Source organism: Diadema setosum, chromosome 11 (genome assembly GCF_964275005.1).
Source record: "Diadema setosum chromosome 11, eeDiaSeto1, whole genome shotgun sequence".
Lineage (NCBI taxonomy): Eukaryota > Metazoa > Echinodermata > Echinoidea > Diadematoida > Diadematidae > Diadema > Diadema setosum.
The window spans coordinates 6,194,946-6,217,844 of NC_092695.1; the positions used below are offsets into that span (position 1 = coordinate 6,194,946).

The 22,899-nt window shown below is 37.6% G+C and overlaps 1 protein-coding gene across 1 annotated transcript; it reads right to left on the reverse strand.

Moving 5' to 3' along the window:
* Window positions 1–1,575: 1,575 nt before the first annotated feature.
* On the reverse strand, window positions 1,576–22,684 carry LOC140234979 (medium-chain acyl-CoA ligase ACSF2, mitochondrial-like). Its single transcript, XM_072315015.1, has 13 exons — window positions 22,551–22,684; window positions 20,188–20,353; window positions 18,660–18,842; window positions 17,820–17,938; window positions 16,612–16,777; window positions 11,843–11,938; window positions 10,991–11,139; window positions 9,311–9,479; window positions 8,313–8,420; window positions 7,072–7,223; window positions 5,414–5,555; window positions 3,594–3,704; window positions 1,576–1,969 (listed from the first exon to the last, which is right to left on the reverse strand). Exons 1-13 carry the CDS (start codon window positions 22,682–22,684, stop codon window positions 1,853–1,855), a joined length of 1,812 nt encoding a protein of 603 aa, XP_072171116.1. The 3' UTR covers window positions 1,576–1,852.
* Between the last annotated feature and the right edge of the window lie 215 nt (window positions 22,685–22,899).

Sequence of the window (22,899 nt, forward strand, 5' to 3'; positions counted from 1 at the left end):
GCATAGATGACATTCACTGAACTGTTGTTTACCCTACGTTGCACCCCTCTCAGTTAGAAAAATATACAAGAGGCACATATTTCCAAATAATGATATACAGGAGCATATTTCCAAATAATGACTTTTTCGATACGCAGGCCTCTGAGGTAATACCCTTCCCTGGCAAATGGTTTATTTACAACCAAAATGTACACAGTCCTCATAAAACAAAGGGTAGAAGCTGTTGTATGGAGAGTACTATCTATGCAACAGCAACTAACAAGACATCTAGCAAGCAGAAGCTTTTAAAGTGCACTAAAAACCTGTCTATAGCAACCTTTCAAGGGAAAGAAAATAGGTGGTCTTTGTGGACAGGTTGCCATTTCATATAATTTGATGGCCGATTAGATGCTATCATATAATCTGACAATTAGTGATAGTATAGACATGACTGAAAAGAAAAATAAACACAAAAAGCTTTCATCGCATTACAGATTTTGTATCTCAGAAAAGCTCGAATTCAAGATATAACTGATTTTGATATATTTCCGATTTATTTTTTTGTGGTTGACATTTGCTTGACCCCATGAAAGGTATAACAATTGAAAACTCAGAATGCCAGCTGATCAAGTTCAACTTGCGGGAACTTTACGCAGTAAAATATTACCTAAGGCACACAAATCATTTGGCCACTGGCCATATCAGACAGGTGGTCACTGTGCACAGGGACAAACTATTTCTCTTCCAGGTAACTACGGCAACGCGCAACAGGTGGCTGCTATAGACAGGTGTTCACTACGACAGGTTTGACCGTATAAGAAATGCTGTTAGCAAACAGTACAAGCACGAGAATGCATTACACAAGCAAAATATGTTCTCTCAACATAATGTACAGTAACAGAGGGGAATGGTTTAAGTTGGACAAAGCAACAGATTCACGCCACTTTTCTCAAATATTTCTTGATTATTTGTGGCACAAATGCAAGACTTTTGGGTCAGGATTTTTGTGAACTCTCTACAGTGACGAAAAAAAACTCACAAGTACATTGAAATGAAGGCAGTAATCAGTGTTGCAAGCTGGACGAATTACAGGGGGAATCTAACAATTTGCACAATCATCATTATCAAGGCAGCAGATTAGAAAAAAATAATCCGTGTAGAATTTGGGTACGTGAGAATGTCACAACTGTTTGAATTCCATACATGATTTTCCACTGATAACATTTTGTCCAATTTCAGAGCAGCTATTTTGCTGTCACCATTTGTGACAACTCTTGAATTGTACTCCCTAAGACTACATAGTACAGATATTGACCAAAAATATCAATTTTCATAGCTAAAACTCTGATGGAGCCATTGACTCCCCTTGCCTTCAGCGCAAGAATGTGGAAAAAAATGTCTCCTTTGCAATACCACAAATAAGTGACAAATATGACATAATTGCAGAGCAGTATTAAAGTGACCATTATCTCAACTGATGTACAAAGAGTCTAAATATGCCTCATAATCATCTGCTTTCACTCAAAAATCAGATATATTCTTTGGAGAAAATTCCCTCATTTCTCACTGATATATCAAAATAAAATTTACATTTCATTCTAGCAATTTTGAGGAAGACATAAGCTGGAGTTGGTATAAGGCCATGTTCTCATCTCTTGCAGCACCAGATGAAAAATTACTACAGTTCCATCACTACGGCTAGTTTCTAGAGGTATGCTTGTGATGTACTGCTTTTTACAACACAGGCGGGGCAATCACATGTATGGCACTTTGTCGAGAGGTTTCATGTTTTTTGGAAATGCATAGCAAATGATGGACAGAGAGTATGAGTTGGCATCAAAGTGGATTTTTCAAGAAAGAAAGCGTCTCGTTCCTACTTCATCTTGGCGATCATGGTCTCCCTCATCTTGAATTTCTGCACTTTCCCTGTCACCGTCAGCGGAAACTCGCTCACGAACTCGATGTAGCGCGGAATCTTGAAATGAGATATCTGAGATTGTGGACAGAAGGGAGAGAATATGATAATAGCAATGAATAAAGTAAAAGGTATGCATCAAAGCACGCCAAACATTATCCATGTGAATATTATTCTATATGCAGTATATAATTATATAGAATTATACATATAATAATATCATGATAGATATGTGACCCGCTACAACAAAATGATCCTAAAGTCGGGCGAGGTCGATTATTTGAAAATTGCACGATATAATCCCCCAATCTTTCTGCTTTAGATTGATATATAACACATTTTATAAAAATAATCGGCTGCGGAGATATCGATGTTTAAAAGAGAGCATGTCGAGACGTCTGGAAAATCACTGTTTCGAGAAAAGCGCCCTAAAAGTCTTCCTTTCGACGCAATCGTGATCAACGGACACGCAAGTCAGTTTTCACCTCTGGACAATAGAAGGTAAGCCCTAGCAACCCCCGAAGAGTTCATTCAAGCACATCAGCATCGGCGGTCTCCTCGCCAAGCAATCAGTGACCAGGATGTGAGAAGCGGCTGAGCATAGCGCACCCCGCCCGCATGCACCAGTCGACTGGGCAGTGTGCGAGCTTCACGCTTCGGTTAGCAGCAAGTAGCAAACTGACCAATGAGATCACTCTGGTCGTTGTTAGGGGCGGAACCTATCTGTGGCGCTCAATCCAAATTTTCGAACCAGTTTCTGCTTCGTTGAAACGCCAAAAACAATGGCTCAGAAAAACACTATTTTTTTGGTCTTTCCTTTGATCATTTTGCTTCAAAATTTCGACAGATGATAGAAGACATGTTAGACTCCAATAATATATCAAAATCAGAAAATCTTAAGTTTTGACCAATTTTAATGCTCTGACTTCAAACTCCATTTTCACGGCTTCGACAGTGCGCGACTTTAGGACCTTTTTGTTGTAGTGGGTCACATATGCTCTATCCCAAAGATGATAAATTTGTATGGCTGTATATCTTTAAATTCATCATCTGGTTAAACTTTTGATTTTAGAGGAGGAAAAAGGATTCTTCCAATTAAAGCTTTTGAAAACAAGTTTGTATATCAAACACATGGGCATTGTCCAAGCATGGTTTTATCACTTACAGGAGGAAGTAATGATTTCTCAAAGAAGACAGGACAAACTTCTTATGCTGAAATCAAAACATGAAAGAACATTTTAACCACCCCCATCTAATAAGACAACAGAATGACAACAAAAACAAGAGACCCGGGGGTGTCGCGCTCACCTGATTATTGCAAGTTCACTTTCCACGCAGTCACTAATCAAATTACACTTAGCACTACTGTAGCATATCGTTAACAATTTGAGAAAAGAATGGGGCCCCCAGGTGGGGCATGATGCCCATTTGAACAAATTGAGATCCTATCCCCCTAAGGGATGCTACCTGCCAAGTTTGGTGAAAATTGGTCTTGGGGTTTTCAAGAAGATGAAAATGTGAAAAGTTTACGTACAACGCAGACACACAACGGACGCCGGACAAAGAGCGATCGCAATAAGGCTTTTGCATGCAAATCTTTCATCATGCTGACATTAAGACCATCAATCCATGGCCTTCACACTAGCTTATTGTCCTCACAGATATTAGAAATATGTACTGAAAGGCATAAACATCACACCTGTCCTTTGCAGAACTCTTTAATCTCCTCAGGTGTAGCCTCTTGTCCTGCCTTTAGTTTGATCCAGGCACACAGCTCCTCTCCCATCCTGTCATCAGGTACGCCGATCACCTGACAAAGATTCCAGAGGAGGGCTTCAAATATTTGATATGTAGCTTGTCAAATTTCCGGCATTTTCAAAGAGACTATTAAAGTGGAGACTTAGTGGAGACTTGATGAGGAAGAACTGAGGGAGAATTTTGGTGGAGACTTAATGGAGACTTGAGGGAGATTTGAGGGAAAATTTTGGTGGAGACTTAACGGAGACTTGAGGGAGAACTGAGGGAGAATTTTGGTGGAGACTTAACGGAGACTTGAGGGAGAACTGAGGGAGAATTTTGATGGAGACTTAATGGAGACTTGAGGGAGAACTGAGGGAGAATTTTGATGGAGACTTAATGGAGACTTGAGGGAGAACTGAGGGAGAATTTTGATGGAGAATTAATGGAGACTTGAGGGAGAACTGAGGGAGAATTTTGATGGAGACTTAATGGAGACTTGATGGAGAGTTGAGGGAGAATTGATTTTGCTATAACACGCAATTCCTATAGACGCCTGCTTGAGTATACTCAGGACTGGTCTTCAACAGGTTAAGGGAGATTTGAGGGGTTCTTGGCAGAAGAGAGGGACTAGACAAACATTTGAGGGAGACTTGATGGACATTTTGAGTGAGACTTGATGAAGATTTAAGGGAGATTTGATGGAGACCTGAGATAGAAAAAAGGGAGATGTCATGTGAATTTAAGTGAGACTTGAGGGAGAGTTGAGGGAAAGTTGAGGGAGACTTGAGGCCTCTTACAGATTGATGTTCAGCCAAGGACGTAATGAATTAGGATTAATCTAAATTCATAGGGACATCACACAAACATCAACTCTTATGTTCATTCTATTAAATCAATCTTCAACCTGTATCTTAATATATCCTGTCACAAATTTACAAATTTTTGCATTTCTACGTTTTTATCATTAAGCCTTTGCAGAGACTTTGAGTCCTACTCACACACAAAAAAAAACCAACCCAGATTTGGTGCTACATTAGAATTGAATCATATTATCACTGATGTGCCTACAACTTGCAAAGATGATAAACGTAGAGTGTCAGGTCTATGAAACAAGATGCAGAAAAGAATATGATTACCAGCATTACAACTCACTAAATATTCCCTGCATAGCACGAACAGATGTGGATACACCAATTAATTCATGGCCTCATCTAATGCTCACAACATAAAACACACAGTATGGGTCTACATAACTCCTACTAATTATACTCTCTAATGAGTACCAGTACATTTGACTGTCAGACCCAAGAGAGTAAAATGTCACTCAAATATACTGATCTATGTGAAAAATGTTTTCATAAGAGATTGGTTTGATATGCTTTGAAGGGTACCATGGTGTGCTACTGTTTGTGAGATCCCGCTTTGTTATTTGACAGTAGACAGGTCTGCTAAAAAATCAGCGAATATAATCTTTTTCATATGTGTCTATGGGGACATGCCTTTATCAATTGTGTCTTGCAGCACATAAAACAGATCATTTCATTGATAAATCAATTACTGAATTTGTCATATATATTAGAATTAAGATATTTATTATTCAGCTATGCTTCTTTTGATTCACTCTTTTATATATTTCTCTTTTTTCATCTTATTCACTGAATCAGTTCCTCTATATTATATTCCTCTATCTATCTATAAACCTGTCAATCTTTTTGTCAAATGAAGAAGAAAAAAGGGGGGGCAAAGGAATTGTTTCCACATTACAGCCCTGATGCCAACCTGAACGTCTTCAATCTTGGGGTGCTTGTAGAGGAACTGTTCAATCTCAGTCGGGTAGATGTTCTCCCCTCCACGGATGACCAGATCCTTAATTCTTCCGGCTATCGTAATATAACCATCCTTGTCCATGGTGGCCAGGTCACTTTAGCAGGAAAAAAAGGAACAGGGCAACTTAGAAAGAACAAGCACATCTGATGGCACAAAACAATAGACCAACTTACTAATATCTTCAAATTCTAGGGCTTTGATGGCTTACATATAATTATCTCCCCTGGGCAAGAATTTCCAAACAGATTGCACTATTTACATTGAAAAGAGGCTCTTCAGGAATATTACAAACTAAATGACTTAACCCATTGAGGACGAGTCCCGAGTATACTCGGGCAAGTGTCTATGGAAAATCAAACCGTCCTCAACGGTTAAGAACAAAAGTACGAACAGATCAATGTCTGATTATGAACTAAACATAATGACATGACCACTTCATAACCCTTTGTGCGCTTTGAGTGCCAACTGACACCAAAAACCCCATAGCATTGTACACATTGTCTGAAGTCCCTGACATAGAAAGGGGTAATAAGTATTCCTCCACCATCGTCAGGTACCAGCATTTGATTAGCTTGTCGAACCCACGTATTGCTTGCAATCACTTCACTTCTAAACTTCACAGTATGATATGTGCAGACAAGCATATTGAGACTCCAACCACTTTGGATAAAGCATAAATTATTCAAATCCATCTTTGTCATGACTATAACATCTGTCTCCTACACATTTAGTTAACACGACTATGACTGACCCTCTCAAAGTCATCACATATCAGGAGTTCAGCTAGTCTGGATTCTAGACTATTTTTATGATATCTTTATTCAAACTGCTAAACCATTATGTTTCAAGTCAAGAGATGGCATGCCATAAAAAAAATTCATGCACTTGTAATCGCCGCAAAAAAGTTAATCAAATGCTGGTACCTGACGATGGTGGAGGAATACTTATTACCCCTTTCTATGTCGGGGACTTCAGAAAGAAAGTCATTAGTAGAGGAGCAATTGGTCTAGACTTTTTTTTTTCTCCATTTCTCAGGATTGCCATTATTCAACTTGACAGGAATACAGATTTAGCAGCTAAAGATAAAATCCTAAAAAGAGTCCAGAATATAGACAAGAGTTCAGAGGAAGATTTGTATTATTTTGTATTGTATTGTATTGTATTGTATTGTATTGTATTGTATTGTATTGTATTGTATTGTATTGTATTGTATTCATTCAGACGAATTAAAACAACATGTCTAGGGGTGCAAAAAAGATACGAATACTCATACTTGTCCGCTCTCCTGAAATACATTATTCACAAATTTATACCAGTTAAAAATAAGAATATTATATTAGAATACATAAATTCAAATACACTTGTACAATTACAATATGATAAAATAAAAGTTAAATTTAGCTCTGCACTTCAGAATAACAATGCACAACGGGTGGATAGTCCACATGTTAATAAATGATATTGCAATGGAGGAGATGATGGACAAAATCTCTCTTTTTTTCCATCAACATTCACAATGAGTTGAGAAATCTATCGTTTTCTCTTCATTCCATCCAAAATGCTTCCCTCCAAAATCCAAAATCCGAGATAATATTTTATCAAGAGCTTACCCAGTGTGGAACCATCTCGTTTCATCAATAGCCTCAGCGGTCTTCTTCTCATCCTCCCAGTAGCCAATCATGGTGGTGTAACCACGGCTACACAGTTCGCCCGGCGTGTCGTTCGGAACAAGGGCACCAGACTGGGGGTCAATGAGCTTGATCTACATAAGACGGGAATTCAGCAAAAACAGGTCTTATTGTTAGGAAAAGGCAAATGGTTCAAAGCGAATCACACAATATAAGATTTTCTTCTTTTTTAGCTACTAGTACTGTAAACATAAAATACAGATGCCATTACTTTAACTGGGATTTACTAGCTGGGGTTATGACCTTTGTTCTGATTAAAGAAGAGGTCAGATATTGAGTCATTTGTATACTTCGACAAGCTAAATACAATGGCCTACGTATAACAGGGTAACTTGAGTACACTTGGATATCACTAACATGGGAAATTATAAATAAGGCAAATTGGCTCAATGCAGAAAAATAATTGTGCTAAAGTTTCCCCCTAAAAGAATGTTGTGAATGAACAATCAAGAAGGCCACTGATGTATGCTAGTCCCCAATTTCCACATGTGTGTACTGGCTTTGAAGAACAACTTGACTTTCAGACCAATGTTTTGAGAGAGAAAATGACTATCATTGACTGCTACAGTCATCATTATAGGGGACTGGCAGGCTATTACAGGAAAACTTGAGTATATCTGTTTTTGCTTTCAAAACACACGCTGCTAAAAAAAAAATCCATGGCAAGGTTGTGATTTCTGTGAGGTAAAATCCAGGAAATGATCTACAGAATTTACGGAGCATATATATTCTGTGCATGACTTTTGCCTGTGTTTGCGTTTGAATGATACTTGCCTTACAATGCTCATTGCTTCCAAATTATCAGGTCTACTGGAACAATAATTGTTACACATTGACCGTGCACACATAAATGGATATGGACTAGCTATATTATTACACATGCACAAACAGTGGTTGCAACTGGGTGCATGCAGGGGCCAGCAATATATTGCTCAATGTTACATGGATTGCATCCAGTGATGTACTGTATCATTGAAGAGCAGCAATCCAGCAAAAGATTCCACAAATGTTGTCCTTTTGTAACGGCATTTTTTGCACAAGCCATTTTTTAGATGAAAGTAATAGTGATATCGTACATTTATGAAAGGTGTATCTTGTCACATAGCAAAAAACAAAGTTCTCGCCTGGCAGTACACCTTAAAGCTATATGACATATCTCTTACTTCGTTGTGAGGCCCAGGCTTTCCCACGGTTGAGACCCTGATGTCTATGGGGTCTGTCATCCCTGTCTGACAGATGACTGGGCTTACTTCTGTCAAACCATAGCAGATCTGAAACAGAAAACAGTCCAAACTCCTCACATCTATGGTATTTACATCCACACAATTTCTCTGAGGCATTTGCGGCAATATACTGACAATTCAGAGCATTTCGTGCACCAAATGTACAATAGACCAGAGACTACTAATCATCTTTCTTTAACCCGTTGAAGACGAGTCGGGATTATACTAGGGCATGTGTCTATGGGAAATGCGTGTTGTAGCAAAATTGGCCCATCCCTAACGGATCAAGGGTATGAAACCTCAAATATATAGGGCCTATGTGCATTGAGTGAATGCAGCAATACTGTAGAAAACGCAAGTGAAAATTTGACAACAATCAGAAAATAGTTTGAAAACAATCAGGCAATCTGTTTCAAGGTTATGAATTCTTAAAGTTTCTGTGAGAATGCTATTACAATTTGTGACATTACATATATAAAACGATATAAAGAGAATTCCACAACATTTCTTTTTTCATAAGAAGTGTACACTGCTTTGACTTGTTACTGACATATTTAAGGGTAATATTCTCCCTGCTCTCTGAAAGAGGTTAAGTCAAGATTTATTATGCTAGAATGCATCAGTGCAGTGTGAGGAAAATCAAATAATCCGTTCAAAAATAATGAATTTTCAAAGTTTCTGTACCGCCATCACAGGATGAGAAGACTACAACAATTTGTGATGTCACAGCAGGTCAACAATACAAAGAAAGCAAAAATTAAGTGAATTCCAGAAAATTTCATCTCTGATCACAAAAAGTATACATTCATTCCACTTGTTACTGACACTTATGCCTAGGTCATTATCATTCTCCTTTTCTTCTGAAACGGGTATTAAAGTCAAATTCATTTACGCTACAAATATGAAGACAATTCCCCTTTGGGTCAATTCAGACTTACGACTACGTCCTTCATGTTCATCTCTGAGATGGTTTGCTTCATGGTTTCGATGGGGCAGGGTGATCCCGCCATGATACCCGTAGAAAGACTGCTCATGTCGTACTGACTGAAGTTGGGGTGGTTCAACATGTCGATGAACATTGTGGGCGTGCCATACTGGGATGTAACTCTGAGAGGATCACAGATTTATGTTTTGAGATGATCAATCACGAATAATGCACAATCGCTACAGCAAATCGGGAACTTTTATTTGTTTTTGCAATTTGGGGGGCACTAGGCATATTCAGTAAACTTCACTACAAAACACTATAACTTTGCAGACTAGAGTATTTCTGTGCATATTTTCATTTGTGTGACTTTATATTTCACGCTAGTTCAGTAAAGTGCAAAACTCAAAAGAAAGTTCTGTGCCCTGGAATATTTACAGGAAAGGTCTAACACTGCCAAACGATTTTATCAATAACTGACTATTAATAACAACAGTGATCATCAACATACATGACTGATTTATAACAATATCATAATGGATACACTTTTGAAACAAGAATTAGTTAAATCCTACAATTTTGTCATATCAAACCAAGATGGTAGAGTGGGAAAACACTACAGAAAAATTAATAAAATATATCTTTCTGGAAACAATATTATACACATCTTATTATGTTTACAATGCACTTGTCTTTTATTGTTTAATTTACTGTCTTGGTATCTCAGCCAAAATAGAGACATCTCGGGAATTGTGTTGTAGAACATAGAAGGATACGTCTACTTGTGGAAATCTAATATTGGATTACACATACATAAATTAAACATAATTTAACACTCTTTGAATTATCATTTTGACAAGGAAATCAAGGTTAGTGACTGCAATGTGATATAGCTTACATGCATGTTTTAAACTAATGTGAGCCCCATCCCCCCCCCCCAAAAAAAAAAAAAAAAGAGGGAAAGTAAGTCAGAACATGGGGGCATGTAGGGAATATATTTTTTGAGTCTTTAAAGACAGTCATACTAGGAATGAAAATACACATTTGTAGCTGATGCATGTCTTGAGCTTCAATATGCAAGTAAAAATAAGTGAAAGAATTGGGGTAATTAAACACGAATTGAATGTAATTGCTTTGTTTTCTGGGGCTAATACGGAAGCAAAAATACTTGTGAGCAGGCTACCAAAGGAATAATTCTTAAATGTAAAATAGATGTCTAGGTATGTGTGGGTGGGTTGTTTTTGTTCTTTTTTAACCCGTTGAAGACTAGTCCTGAGTATTCTTGGGCAGGTGTCTATGGGAAACATGTGTTATAATAAAATCAGTTGGTCCTCAATGGCCTGAATTCACGAAGGTGGTACAAATGAAACCATGGTTTAAACCATGGACAAAAACCATGGAGAGCCAAGAGTCACATGAAATATTTCGTTCCGAAATCAGTTATTTCGTTGATGAAATTATCATTTTGTAACGAAATAACATTTTGTAACTATATGAACATTTCGTCCATGAGATGATGGTTCGTTAACGAAACGGTCATTTTGTCGACGAAATGACCAGTTTCGTAACAAAATATTCCATGCGACACTTTGCTCTCCATGGTTTTTGTCCATGGCTTACACCATGGTTTCATTTGTACCACCTACGTGAATTCGGGCCAATGGGTTAATGGGAGTTACATTCGGTGTCGCACTTTTCATCCTGGATGGCTTTGAGACTGGCCTCTGGCTCAAAGCTGGGAGTAGGAAACACACAGGTGGCTCCATGCACCATGGCAGCAAGAGACCCACCAACCATGCCGAAACAGTGGTAGAGAGGGACCGGTATGGATATTCGATGAGCCTAGAGAAAGAAGGGTAGTAGACAGACAGATAGACAGACAGACAGACAGATAAACAGACGGACAGACAGACAGACAGATAGACAGACCCACTCAAGATTACTCCATGTGGCAAGCCTCTCTCTCTCTCTCTCTCTCTCTCCCTCTCTCTCTCTCTCCCTCTCTCTCTCTGCATTGTGTTTCACTGAAACATTTGAAACACATCATAACATCTACCTACTACAGCTAATGAATCCCCACATGCGCACCAATCAATCAACCAATCAGTCTATCAATCAATAAATCAATCATTCTATTCATCTATCTATCTATATACCTACAGTGTACCTATCTATGATTTTATCTATCTATCTATCTATCCATGAGTTTATCTATCTATTTACCTATCTATTTTCCTATCTATCTATCTATCTATATCTATCTATCTATCTATCTATCTATTTACCTATCTATCTATCAATATATTGATCTATTTACCTATCTATCTATCTATATACCTATCTTTCAATCATGGTGCTCTGTCAGTTTGAATTCTGATGCTGACAGCACTCGTGGGCCTCCTCCTTATTCTCATCATTAGCTGATCATCTCATTTTCAGTGACAATCAAACATTATAACTAACTATTTACAGCCATTCTTCACAAAGCATAAAATCTTATCGAATAAATATCTCTTCTAAGTTTAAGAATTCTCTAACTTCATACCTTCTCATCGTATTTCAGGTTCTTCCCGATGAAGAAGCTGTTGTTGACGATGTTGTGGTGGGTTAGAGTTGCTCCTTTGGGGTTTCCTGTTGTCCCCTGAGGTGTACACAAAACATACATTAACCCACTTAATACCATTTGAATGTATCTCAACACACAGACACAAGCCCAAGTCTATGATTTCAGGACACGCTAAAACCAATTCAACCAAGCCTCACCAAAGCCTAGATGAATTTACATGGGCTGAATAATTCATTGTCTTTTGTTGTTTTTTTTCTTTTGTTTTTGTTTTTTTTTTTGTTATTATCTTCCTTAAGACATTATTTACCATTTATTTTGCAGATGAAACAAAAGTCCAGCTTTAGTGCTTCAAAATAGTTCTAAAATGTGAGTTAGGCATAGAAACAACCATTGTAAAAAAAAAAAACAATAATAATAATAATCAGGATTTAACCAATGGTACTGTAAGTAATAGATATACAAAATGTGAACAATAAAATTGTATCTAGACTAAACTGTCTACAGTTATGGTTTAGGGAGAAACACAGTGATATCTCCCTATATCTTACGTTTTATTGCAAATTTTTTATATGACAAGATGTTTTGTGATACAACTGACCTACACATATGCATCAAATGTGGTAACTCACAATTTTTTTTTCAAATCACTGCTCCCAAAGGTGAACTGTACCTATAATATTTGCTTTAAATATCCCTTAAATTATTAATTTTCTGTATTTGATTATCTAACTTCACTTCAAATGCGATGAGTAACCCTTATCATTTTTTTTTTATTTTTTTTATTTTTTTTTTGAAGATCAATCAATGATTACACTTGTCTTGTTTGCCTTGATCTGAAATACCTTTGCTTCTTCTGCGGCATGATGACATTTCTACATTTTGTAAAACTGGGAGACAATCACTGTAAAAGAGGCAGGATCACTAAACTTAATGTGAACTTTGGTCACCAGTCTGCACACTCTTTTAAAATACCGATTCAAACTCCAGCTATATATCAGACTTTGCCCTATGACTGTAATTTTTTTTTGCCGGAGTACAGTGATATAGTCACCACACATACAGGTGTTTACACAAGATAGGAGGATGGGGGAAGCTAAAAATGGTACAGTAGATATAATTTTAGCCCCAACCATTGTCAGCATTCAAGACAATAACTTCCACACACAAAAAAAGAGTGCCGTATCTCTGGTAGCCTGATATTGTACATAATGAATTCCACCAGCATTGTGAATCAGCACTTTATCTTCTTTTCTTTTTTTCTTTTCAGGGCACATATGCCATTCAAGCACAATTCCACATTCTTAACCCGTTGAAGACGAGTCCCGAGAATACTCGGGCAGGTGTCTATCTGGGAAATGTGTGTTATAGCAAAATCAGTCCATCCTAAATGGCTTAAGAAATGCAAATGTCATGCTTAAAGTGAAAAGATTGTTCTCTCCTCCTCCTCCCCATATGCCTCCACAACTGTTAATTTTTGCTCTAAAATGTATACATATATATGCATAAGAATTTTTTTGTGTGAAATAACACTGTAATAATACAATTTCAGTTGGGGAACAATGAAAATGCACTGCCCACAAAAATTTGCTGAAAGGACTGTATAAGGGGATATTTTCGTGGGACCAATTTTTCACGCTTGGAAGCGTAAGAAAAGTTTTGTGAGTTTTGAATTACACACAGAATCAAGGCATCAACTACTGGAACAATGGCAAGCAAAAATATTAGCGAGCTTTTGTTTTCATGCTAGTTTCTGGTTGGACAAAATGCAGAAAAATTTCCACTTTTACTGTACTACAATTTCAGAACACACCCGATCATGGTCCAGGTAGCCATGTTTATCTTTATAATCCATTATCAACAATCTGATATTCAACAAATAGGGCCACAGCAGTTTGTACCAATTTTCCACGCTAAAGTGACTCGAATGCAGCTTGTTGGAAAATACTAAATACAATTGATCATCACATTACCTTCTACCTACTTACTACTGAATGGGAAGGGGGCTTCAGGGAAAAAAAAAACATGTAAGTCATGCAGTGTACTATGATAAAAATTACTTTACATAGGCTTGATATCAAAATCCTGCAAAACAACTCAATATCCTTGTAAATCGTGTCAGCCAGACAAGTTTCTTGCAGACCCTTTCAATGTATTGCAAGAAATTCTAAATGGTGGAAGATAAATTTCGAGAACTAGAACTTCAAATTGGCTTTGATACAGAGAACAAAATCATACAAAAACGAAGTGGTCAAGGATCATTCAAAATCTGGCCTCATATAAGAAAAAATATGAACTTTTGATATTTCACATCTTGCTTTCACAAAATGTAATAATACTGGCATCGTTACAATTTATACAGCTGATTTTGATACTTAACCCGTTGAGGACGGACTGATTTTGCTACAGCACACATTTCCCATAGACACCAGCCTGAGTATACTCGGGATTCATCCTCAACGGGTTAAAAAAGGTCAACTCAAACATTCTGTGGAAGCATGCTTTAAAAATAAAGAGATTGGAGGTGGAGGGGAGGGAATAACAATCTTAGGGGATGTACAGTCAAGCACACTGAACATAGAATTTTTGAAGTTCTTTAGCCAGGATTTCAAGGGATCAATAACACAATAAAATATTAAAACACATAAGTTTCAGATCAGAATACGTAATCATGCCTGTGAAGGCCTTACGACTATACAGATATAGTGTCATCAAATGTGAACAATGTGTTCAAAGGCTGGATCTCGATGGATCCAGTAACTCTAGCACCTCTTCGCTGTACAAATTTGGAGCCATATTCAGTCAATCTTACTGTTCTTATCACAGAAACATACAAATATTTGTTGAAGAGCAACATCAAACAAACACTTCCCTGTGCATTCAGCTATAAAATTTGACCTGTGCATCCGGTATTAAAAATCTAGATGATAATATTGATAACTGTAACAAAATAAATGTGACATAAATCTAATACACACCAAGACAGCAGAGTCAACACTATACAGTGAATGCACTTTTGTATGCAGTCCACAAAACATCTTTACAGCGTCATTGGGAAGTTACAATAAAGATCATGGCATCATGGCTCCCACCTTATGAAATAACTTACCTCCAGCCATAAAAAAATTGTTCTTCATCAGACTCCTTTAAAAGCAGTCTAAAAACTCACCTGTTTAATGCCTCCTTTTGAATACTTATTACTTTGAATTTTGTATGTTCTCTACCTCCTTCACTTTCTCTTCCTTCTGCGCCTAGAGCACTCTACAGAGTGGATTTGGCGCTATATAAATCATATCAATTATTATTATTATTATTAATAAACATATGGTGTGCTGTAAGAGTCTGTCATGGCCTTCTGTTCTCTTTAAATGCGTACACAAACTTGTGTGAGCACTTAAAATCATATAAATGATGAACAAGAGCTGCTGCATACAACATAGTGGAACCCACTCTAGAATGTTGTGATTGATTATGGCATATCGAGGTAATCAAATTTGTGCATTGCAGTTTCAGATCAATCTATGTGAAAAACATTGTAAGTTAGCCTTGTACAACAAAAAAAAGCTCCTGAAAAGAACCTTATCTATTTTTGTCTCCAATTGTTCATGCTCATGTGCTAGCTATTCCTTGAGAAATACTGTACTCTCTACACAGAAATTGTTTGACAAATTAGGAACAACTGGGTTTACTAGGCACCTTGCTACTCCTAGTCTACCTGTTCAGGCTGAACAAAGAACTGCATCAACTAATAAAGGTCTCTGACACAAGACTAGCCCATTATGATTGTTTCTGAGCACTTGCATGCACTTTTGAATGAAATAGCATAACTGTCCTTCATTCCATCATGTCATAATACGGCAACAGAAAGCCTTAATTAATCAACTTTGCAATCTCCAATGTCTATGTAATTAAGACTAAAAATAAACCTGTAGTTCATTGACCAAAGGTCATCCAAATCCAAACTGCACTTTCAACACAATGTCTATGAATGGCTTTTCCAAGGTCAGGGAACTGAGGAAGAATTACGGCAATTGTATACGAATGCCGAGGCATCCAAAAAGTGTGCACCTTTGTAAACGTACAAAGCTGATGAGTCATATTTCGCATCTCTTCAGGTGCTTGTTTTTTTCTGAGTGTATGTCTCTTCTATCTAATGAGATTGCTTTATTTCATTAAAAAGAAAAAAAAAACATTAATACATATATGCATTCAGACTTATGATACTACTGCAGAGCCAGAAGCATTCACAGCAGAAAACTTTTAACCACAATTTGGAGTTGATGGCCATTTTTGCGGCATAAAACTTTTGCAGATTGCCAACCACGATGTTGTTATGTACTGGCATTCAGTGCATTATTGTGCAGACAAACGCTTTTGTGTACATTTGACTTTTGCAAATATTGCCTCCTCACAAAATTTGTGAATATTTTTGGGTTTATAGAAAGTCTGCAGTTGCCACAAGTGGCAGCAGAGACTCCAACTAGTCTGCTTTCTATGAGAGAACTCCCACTTTGTGGCCACTTGCTCAAAATCGGCAGCTCTCCTCGAGTTTGAATTTCTCCAGCTCTAGCTGTGTGCTTTCCGCTAACAATTCATTTTCTCTCACATATAATCTAGCTTTCCCGTGCCCAACTTCAGTTTAGTCATACATGATGTTCGAAAATGATGCCACGATAGCATCAGAAAAGAAATTCATACAGCTTCCAGTAAGTTGTAGTTACGCCTACTGTGGAAGGACTGTTCAAGCTTACCGAAGTGAACTGGATGTTGACGGGATCATCGAACTGGAGGAGGGATCTGAATTTGTTGATTTGTGCAAAGTGCTCCTCCTTGCCGTAGTCCATGACCGAGTCGAAGCTGAACGTGCCGGGAAAGTCTCCATGCCCCATCATGACAACGGATCTCAGCATCGGCAGACTGGACACCACATACAAGAAAATGGTAATTGATAAGATGATAACAGTTAATTAAGATATGAAATAATGATAGTGAATACAATGATGATGAAGACCATAATGATGTTTAGAAACAAAAAGATGCTGATGATATCAATAATGATGAGTTCATTCATTCTCGACTAGCATATGGCACAATCGCTGTAAAGGGATTAGATGACAGAGCCTATTAAGATATGAAATGATAATACCAATAGTGAATATAATGTCAGTGATAATGATGAATGATAATGATGTTTAAAAAAAATAAAAAGATGCTGATGATAATAACGGTGATGAGTTCATTCATTCTGGCGTATGGTACAATCACTGTGCGGCCGCTTGATACCATATGCTGACTATTCTTAATCATCTGGGATGAACCACAAGAGGTCAACATCATTCACCCTTTTTTTGTGTGTGGGTAGGTAGAGGGAAACTTCACCAGGTTAGCACCCTGCTATTCGCAATTAATGAATGAAGTTGGATCTTACATGTGCATGAGTCGTGGCTATCTCACACATTATTAATGTCCAATCCAAGGGATAGATGGTACTGCATGGAACTTGATAAAGATGAAGCACTTCTCTTTTGTGTCATGCATTCAGAGCAACATCATCACTGTGCTACAAAAGATATACATGAAGGAGTTCATTCCGTTGTGATCCCTGTATATTCCCTGAATCTACCCTTAATGACTCATCAATGTTTCTATACGTAATCAATTATGTCATACCTTAAATATCTATAGTCAAGTGTCCAGCTTTCATTAGTGTTCCTTGAATTTTCCTAACACTCTGTGCTCTGCATTTCATTCACTCAAACTCCAAAGAGCTACACAAGCCTGTATAATTTGCAGGATCTGTAAATTTGTACAAATACATATACTAGTCTTTATTGCTTAAACTATATAAATGAAAATATTAACAAAACTTAAAGATAATACACAATTAGTCATACATCATCAGGTCAAACATCCATTTTGCCATCCTTTAATGCGTGACTATGATCTTGTTATTACTTACTTCTCACTTTTAATGTTCCCAGGTGTTGAGGTAGAAAGCTCGGGGCAAATTTCGACCAGCATGTCGTAGTACCTTTGAGTCTTGAAGGTCTGAGCTGAAACAATGCTCTTCACTCCAACCTTATACATTATTATATCAAACAAAAGAAAGAAATTATGAAGCAGAAATATGTGACAGTCCAGCTAAAATACTACAAACAGCAGGCAAAAATCAATGTCCACCTTTCTACAAAGTTTAAAAGAACAAAGCTATAAACTTTAAAATGATACATACACATTTTGTATCAAAATTGGTCCATTACAATCCATTCAAAAAATGATTGAAATAGGAAAAATTTATAATGGTGCAGTTTCATTGATTAAAAAAAAAAGGAGAAATAGAGAGAAGAGAATTTAAACATTAGGGTCTCGCAGGTGTACTGTGCAGAAGTATCAGAGAAAATATAATTTCCCAGTGAAAGCAGCAACTGTCTAAAAAAAAAAAATTAATAAAAAAAAATAAAAAAAAACATGGTCCAGAAAAATTGCTATTAAAATCTCCATAGGCCCTACTGCTTTTGTTTTAAAAAATCAAATTTTGACAGTACGCAGAAATAAGATTATCCTCCCAGGTAATGCCAACTTTAAAAATTTGAGTCAGTTCAACCCCAAAAACATATTTTTGTCCATTACAGAGAAGGTTTAAAACTGGCAGTTACTTAATATGGAAGGGGGTTCTAATTCAAAGTAAAATATTTGCATCATGAGCTCTTGTATACTGCAAAATTTCCAAAGGTAGTCACACTGCTTGATCAAGCCAGATCATTGCTCATTATTTTATAACAGCAAATAGAGATCTCACCTTCTTCATGGCATACTCCAGCTCCCCAGGTCGGTAAGCTGGGTTGATGTTGACCAAGATGGCGCCGATTCTGGCCGTGGCAAACTGAGTCAGCACCCATTCTACGGTGCTCGGGCCCCAGATGCCCACCCGGTCATCCTTTTCGATGCCGATGGCCAGCAGGCCCGCAGCTAGCCGGTCAGCCTGTGGGTGGGTTTAATGGGAAGCGGTCACTATTGAAGCAAATTTATGTAATGTCCAGACCCTCTTAGCGCAAACCCTCATGAACATGTACCATTTGAAATGTTTTATGCATGAACATAACTGGATTTATGATATTCATTTTAACAGTTTTACATCAGTACTTTATAGTATGGCATAAAATGTAAATATGAGTATGATATGACTTAGGGCCACATACTGGCCACAACATTTTCTATTACTCCATGATATAAAGCCATCCACTCTGATTATCACAATATCACTGCCATCAAAATTTCATTCATCAAATTCTTCAAATTTCTGCATTTGAAGTTTGCCATTGGGTGTTTACAACAGTATACAGTTGTTCTGATACTATAAGTGCTACACAGTGTACCTTTATCATTTAAATAACGTGATATCAAACTCCTACATTCTGCTTTAGAATCAAAATGTTGGTATTTTTTGTATAACAAGTGCAATTTTTTTTTTTCAAACAAAACCATTATCTTTATACTTTTTTGTGCAAATTATGTTCCCCAGGCTACCTGTGGATTTGGGATTGTTGTTTCTTTGAAAACCCTTCCCTTTACTTAAACTGTGTGGAGCAACTTTCCTGTAAATATCGTAAAAACAAAAGAAGGTGTCATCATCTATCACTGAGCTGTGATCTAGTGGGTTCAGATGGGAGAATCTTCAATTTAAAGACCCAGTATCATGGGAAATCACGGACTGGGATGGCCAGCCAGGCTTGGATGACTTCAAGAATATAATAAATTGTGTACAGCTTTATTATCACCGACCTCTGTGTAAGTACACACACAGTCAAAGAATCTCAACTGGTCTTAACCATTACAAATGAGCATACGCTTCGACACTTAGATTTGTCAACTATTTGTGGTTTTTTACATGTACCCCAGGTCTTAAAAAGAGGAGCTTGCAGTAGGCGTCTCTGTGAGTTACACTTCTTTTAAAGGGGATGGCTAGTAACCGATCAGTGGGAATCAGTGGGAATGCTGAGGGATGATTGTTCCAATCCTTGTGGGATTCATTTAAGAGTACATTATATATCTACTGTTGTGTGAAAATCATTTGCTTCAGAACAGTCTCATATTCAAGTAATGTGCAGATTAATGCCCCGTCACTGACCAGGCACGCTAACCTGGAAATATTAAACTGCACATTACTTGAATATGAGACCGTTCTGAAGCAAATAATTTTCACACTAGCCATAGATATATAATGTACTCTTAATGAATCCCACAAGGATTGGAACAATCATCCTCCAGCATTCCCACTGATTCCCACTGATCAGTTACTAGCCACCCCCTTTAAAACTTTGCCTCACCTCCTCCTTAAACTGGGAAAAGGTTCTCCTGACGCCATCTTTGCAAAAGACCAGATATTCTCGGTCCGGAAACTTCTCTGCTGTCTCCTCCACCAATTGTCCGATCGTTTTCCCCAGGAGTGGGGCAGTCGGGTCAGCCTGGCGGTAGCTCAAACTCTGCAAGGAACTAGCAAGCGAGCACAAATATTTAGTGTCCAAAATGCTGTCACCTTTACAGTGGAACATGACCCATGTCAGAATAAGATACTCAAATGGTAGTCTTTTCCAACATATTTTCTTTCATTTAACACAACCTCCCAGCAATTTTCTGAAGTACTTTCATCTGCACTGTCATATGAAAACATGGTTTGTATTGCATGTATGTGAAAAAAATAACAAATTCAGAACAGATGAATACAATAGGCCCTAATCTGCAAACACCTTAGTACAAACTGATACTAATGGATATGTATATAAAATTGTCACATTTTTGATTGGCTATGGTGAGTTCCTCACTTAGTATATAAGTGGTATTACAGTGTTCAATTGAATTTTAGGTCTGTTAATATCTTTTCTTATCAATATTAGTCCATTCACTTCAAAAACAACAAATTTTCAATCAACATTTATTATTTGACCTTCATGGGTAGTACAGAGTAAATGTCTATCCGGCATTACATACATTAAACCAAAAATTATCACTTTGCCCGAAATTCTAATAAATTGATTCTTTGGAGCTATTCTGGGACAAAGTTATCCCTCATCAATGTGTTCTAAAAGACTATCTATTGTATTGAGGATAATGCACATTGGAAACTCCAAATACCCACCATCCCTTGAAAGTCCCCTTTTGCTGTGAAAATGTCCAAATGAATTATTTTCTTGCAGCCCTGCTGATCGAGATTCCTCTGTGAGGGGCAGGCTGAACTCATCTGGAGCAATAATATGGCAGTAAGATTCCCCCCCCCCCCCATTGTACCCTTACAACAAGCATACATTCAAACTTGTCAATCTATCAATGGTGGTGGTAACTTTATGATAAAGCCACAGGCCTTGCTCTGTACAGACCTACAGAATTAACCTTCAGTACGCAAGGGATGGGACTGGTGCAAAGAATTACAATAATCACTGGTGAGTATAGTTTTTGCATTGAGCATATGAACGAAACTAGATCACACACCTCACAAACCATTACATCATTGTCAGTTTTTAAGATGATCTACATCTAACAACAATAGTGCTGGATATGAATGACTCCTTGACCTAGGGTCACAGTGTTTTGGAAAGACGGCTTTTCACAACATTCCTGCTGTTTGGTAGTAGCAAAATATATACATGGGGAGCATAAGATAAAAGGCAAAGTTTAATACCCAAACCAATGCCAAGAATATTCGTTAAACACTGTATGCGATCTCCGTCTAATGAAACTCAAAATATTCACTCTCTAGCCTAAGCACTAGCTGCTTAGATGTCAAGACTGTAGGCCTTCAATTTGTATTTGAAAGCTTTATCAGTTTATGGAAGTTTGAATTTCAGTTAAAAAAAGAAAAAGAAAAAAAATGTATATTACATAATACATATAACCAATCACGCTGACTAAAGGAGCTAACTAGGTGCCTTCAGTCAGCATGGTATGGTGGCTGGTTGAAAAAAAAAAATGTATATTACATTTCTCCCATGCTGACTGAAGGAGTTGCCTATGATATTCAAAGTGGGACACAATGTTATTAAAAAGAAAAAATCGAAAATCTATATCACTCAAAGAATACAATATGCTGGTCATGCACTTAAATATAAGCAATCTGTTTCAACTACAATTGTAAACTCATAGATAATCATAAGTGTATATCTTGCACATTCAGTCACCTAAGAACTGTTCTGAAGAATGTCTTTACAAGTAGGCAAGCACAATATAAAGAGAAAATATCAGGCCAGGGTCTAAGAAACCTTTAGAAAATGCTAGTGGTTATTGCTTGTTTCAAAATCTTGTGTGACTTTGATCCGACGCCTTTTGTAATTTTACCAAATTCCTACTGTTAGCTGTATGCTATTTACTGTTCCAGTGTGCATCGTGTAGTTTAAGAATGATCCTTCTGAGAAAAAAAAAATAGTAGGAACTACTCGGGGGCACAACATCAATAAACAAAGGAGTTGGTAGCGCCCCCCCCCCCCCCCCCGATATTTACATCAAGTCTTTTTTTTTTTTTTTTTTTTGGTGGGGGTGCAGGTGGACAACAGTGAGTACTACACGATTCCCGTGCTTTGCATTGCAACGACGAAAAAGAAATCTGTTGAAGAATCTTTTGAAGCTTTATATTAATAATAGCGGCCTACCAGTCAGCAAGTCACCGAGACAACGATCAAGTTACACGTAATACAAGTACCTGGTTGTCGCGAGGTAGCGGTTTGCACCGGTGATCCCACTAGCCCGGAGCGAGGAGCGAACCGCTGGATACGTGGAGCGTACCGCTGCTGCAAGGCACCGTCCTTCTCGTGCTACTGTTCGAAATCGAATCATTTTTGTTGCTGGGTTTTTTCAGTGCCAGTTGCTTGCAATTCCTTGAAGAACACTCGAAAAAGGTCAAGAATGGAATGCTTCACAGACACATGTCACCTGGACGGCTACCGTTATTCACTTTCCGTGTTTGAGTGGCTAGCCAGCATGCTAAACTTCGAAAGTTTTGAACACTTCCTACGTCCGTTTACGAAGTCAATATCATTGGCATTAGTAGT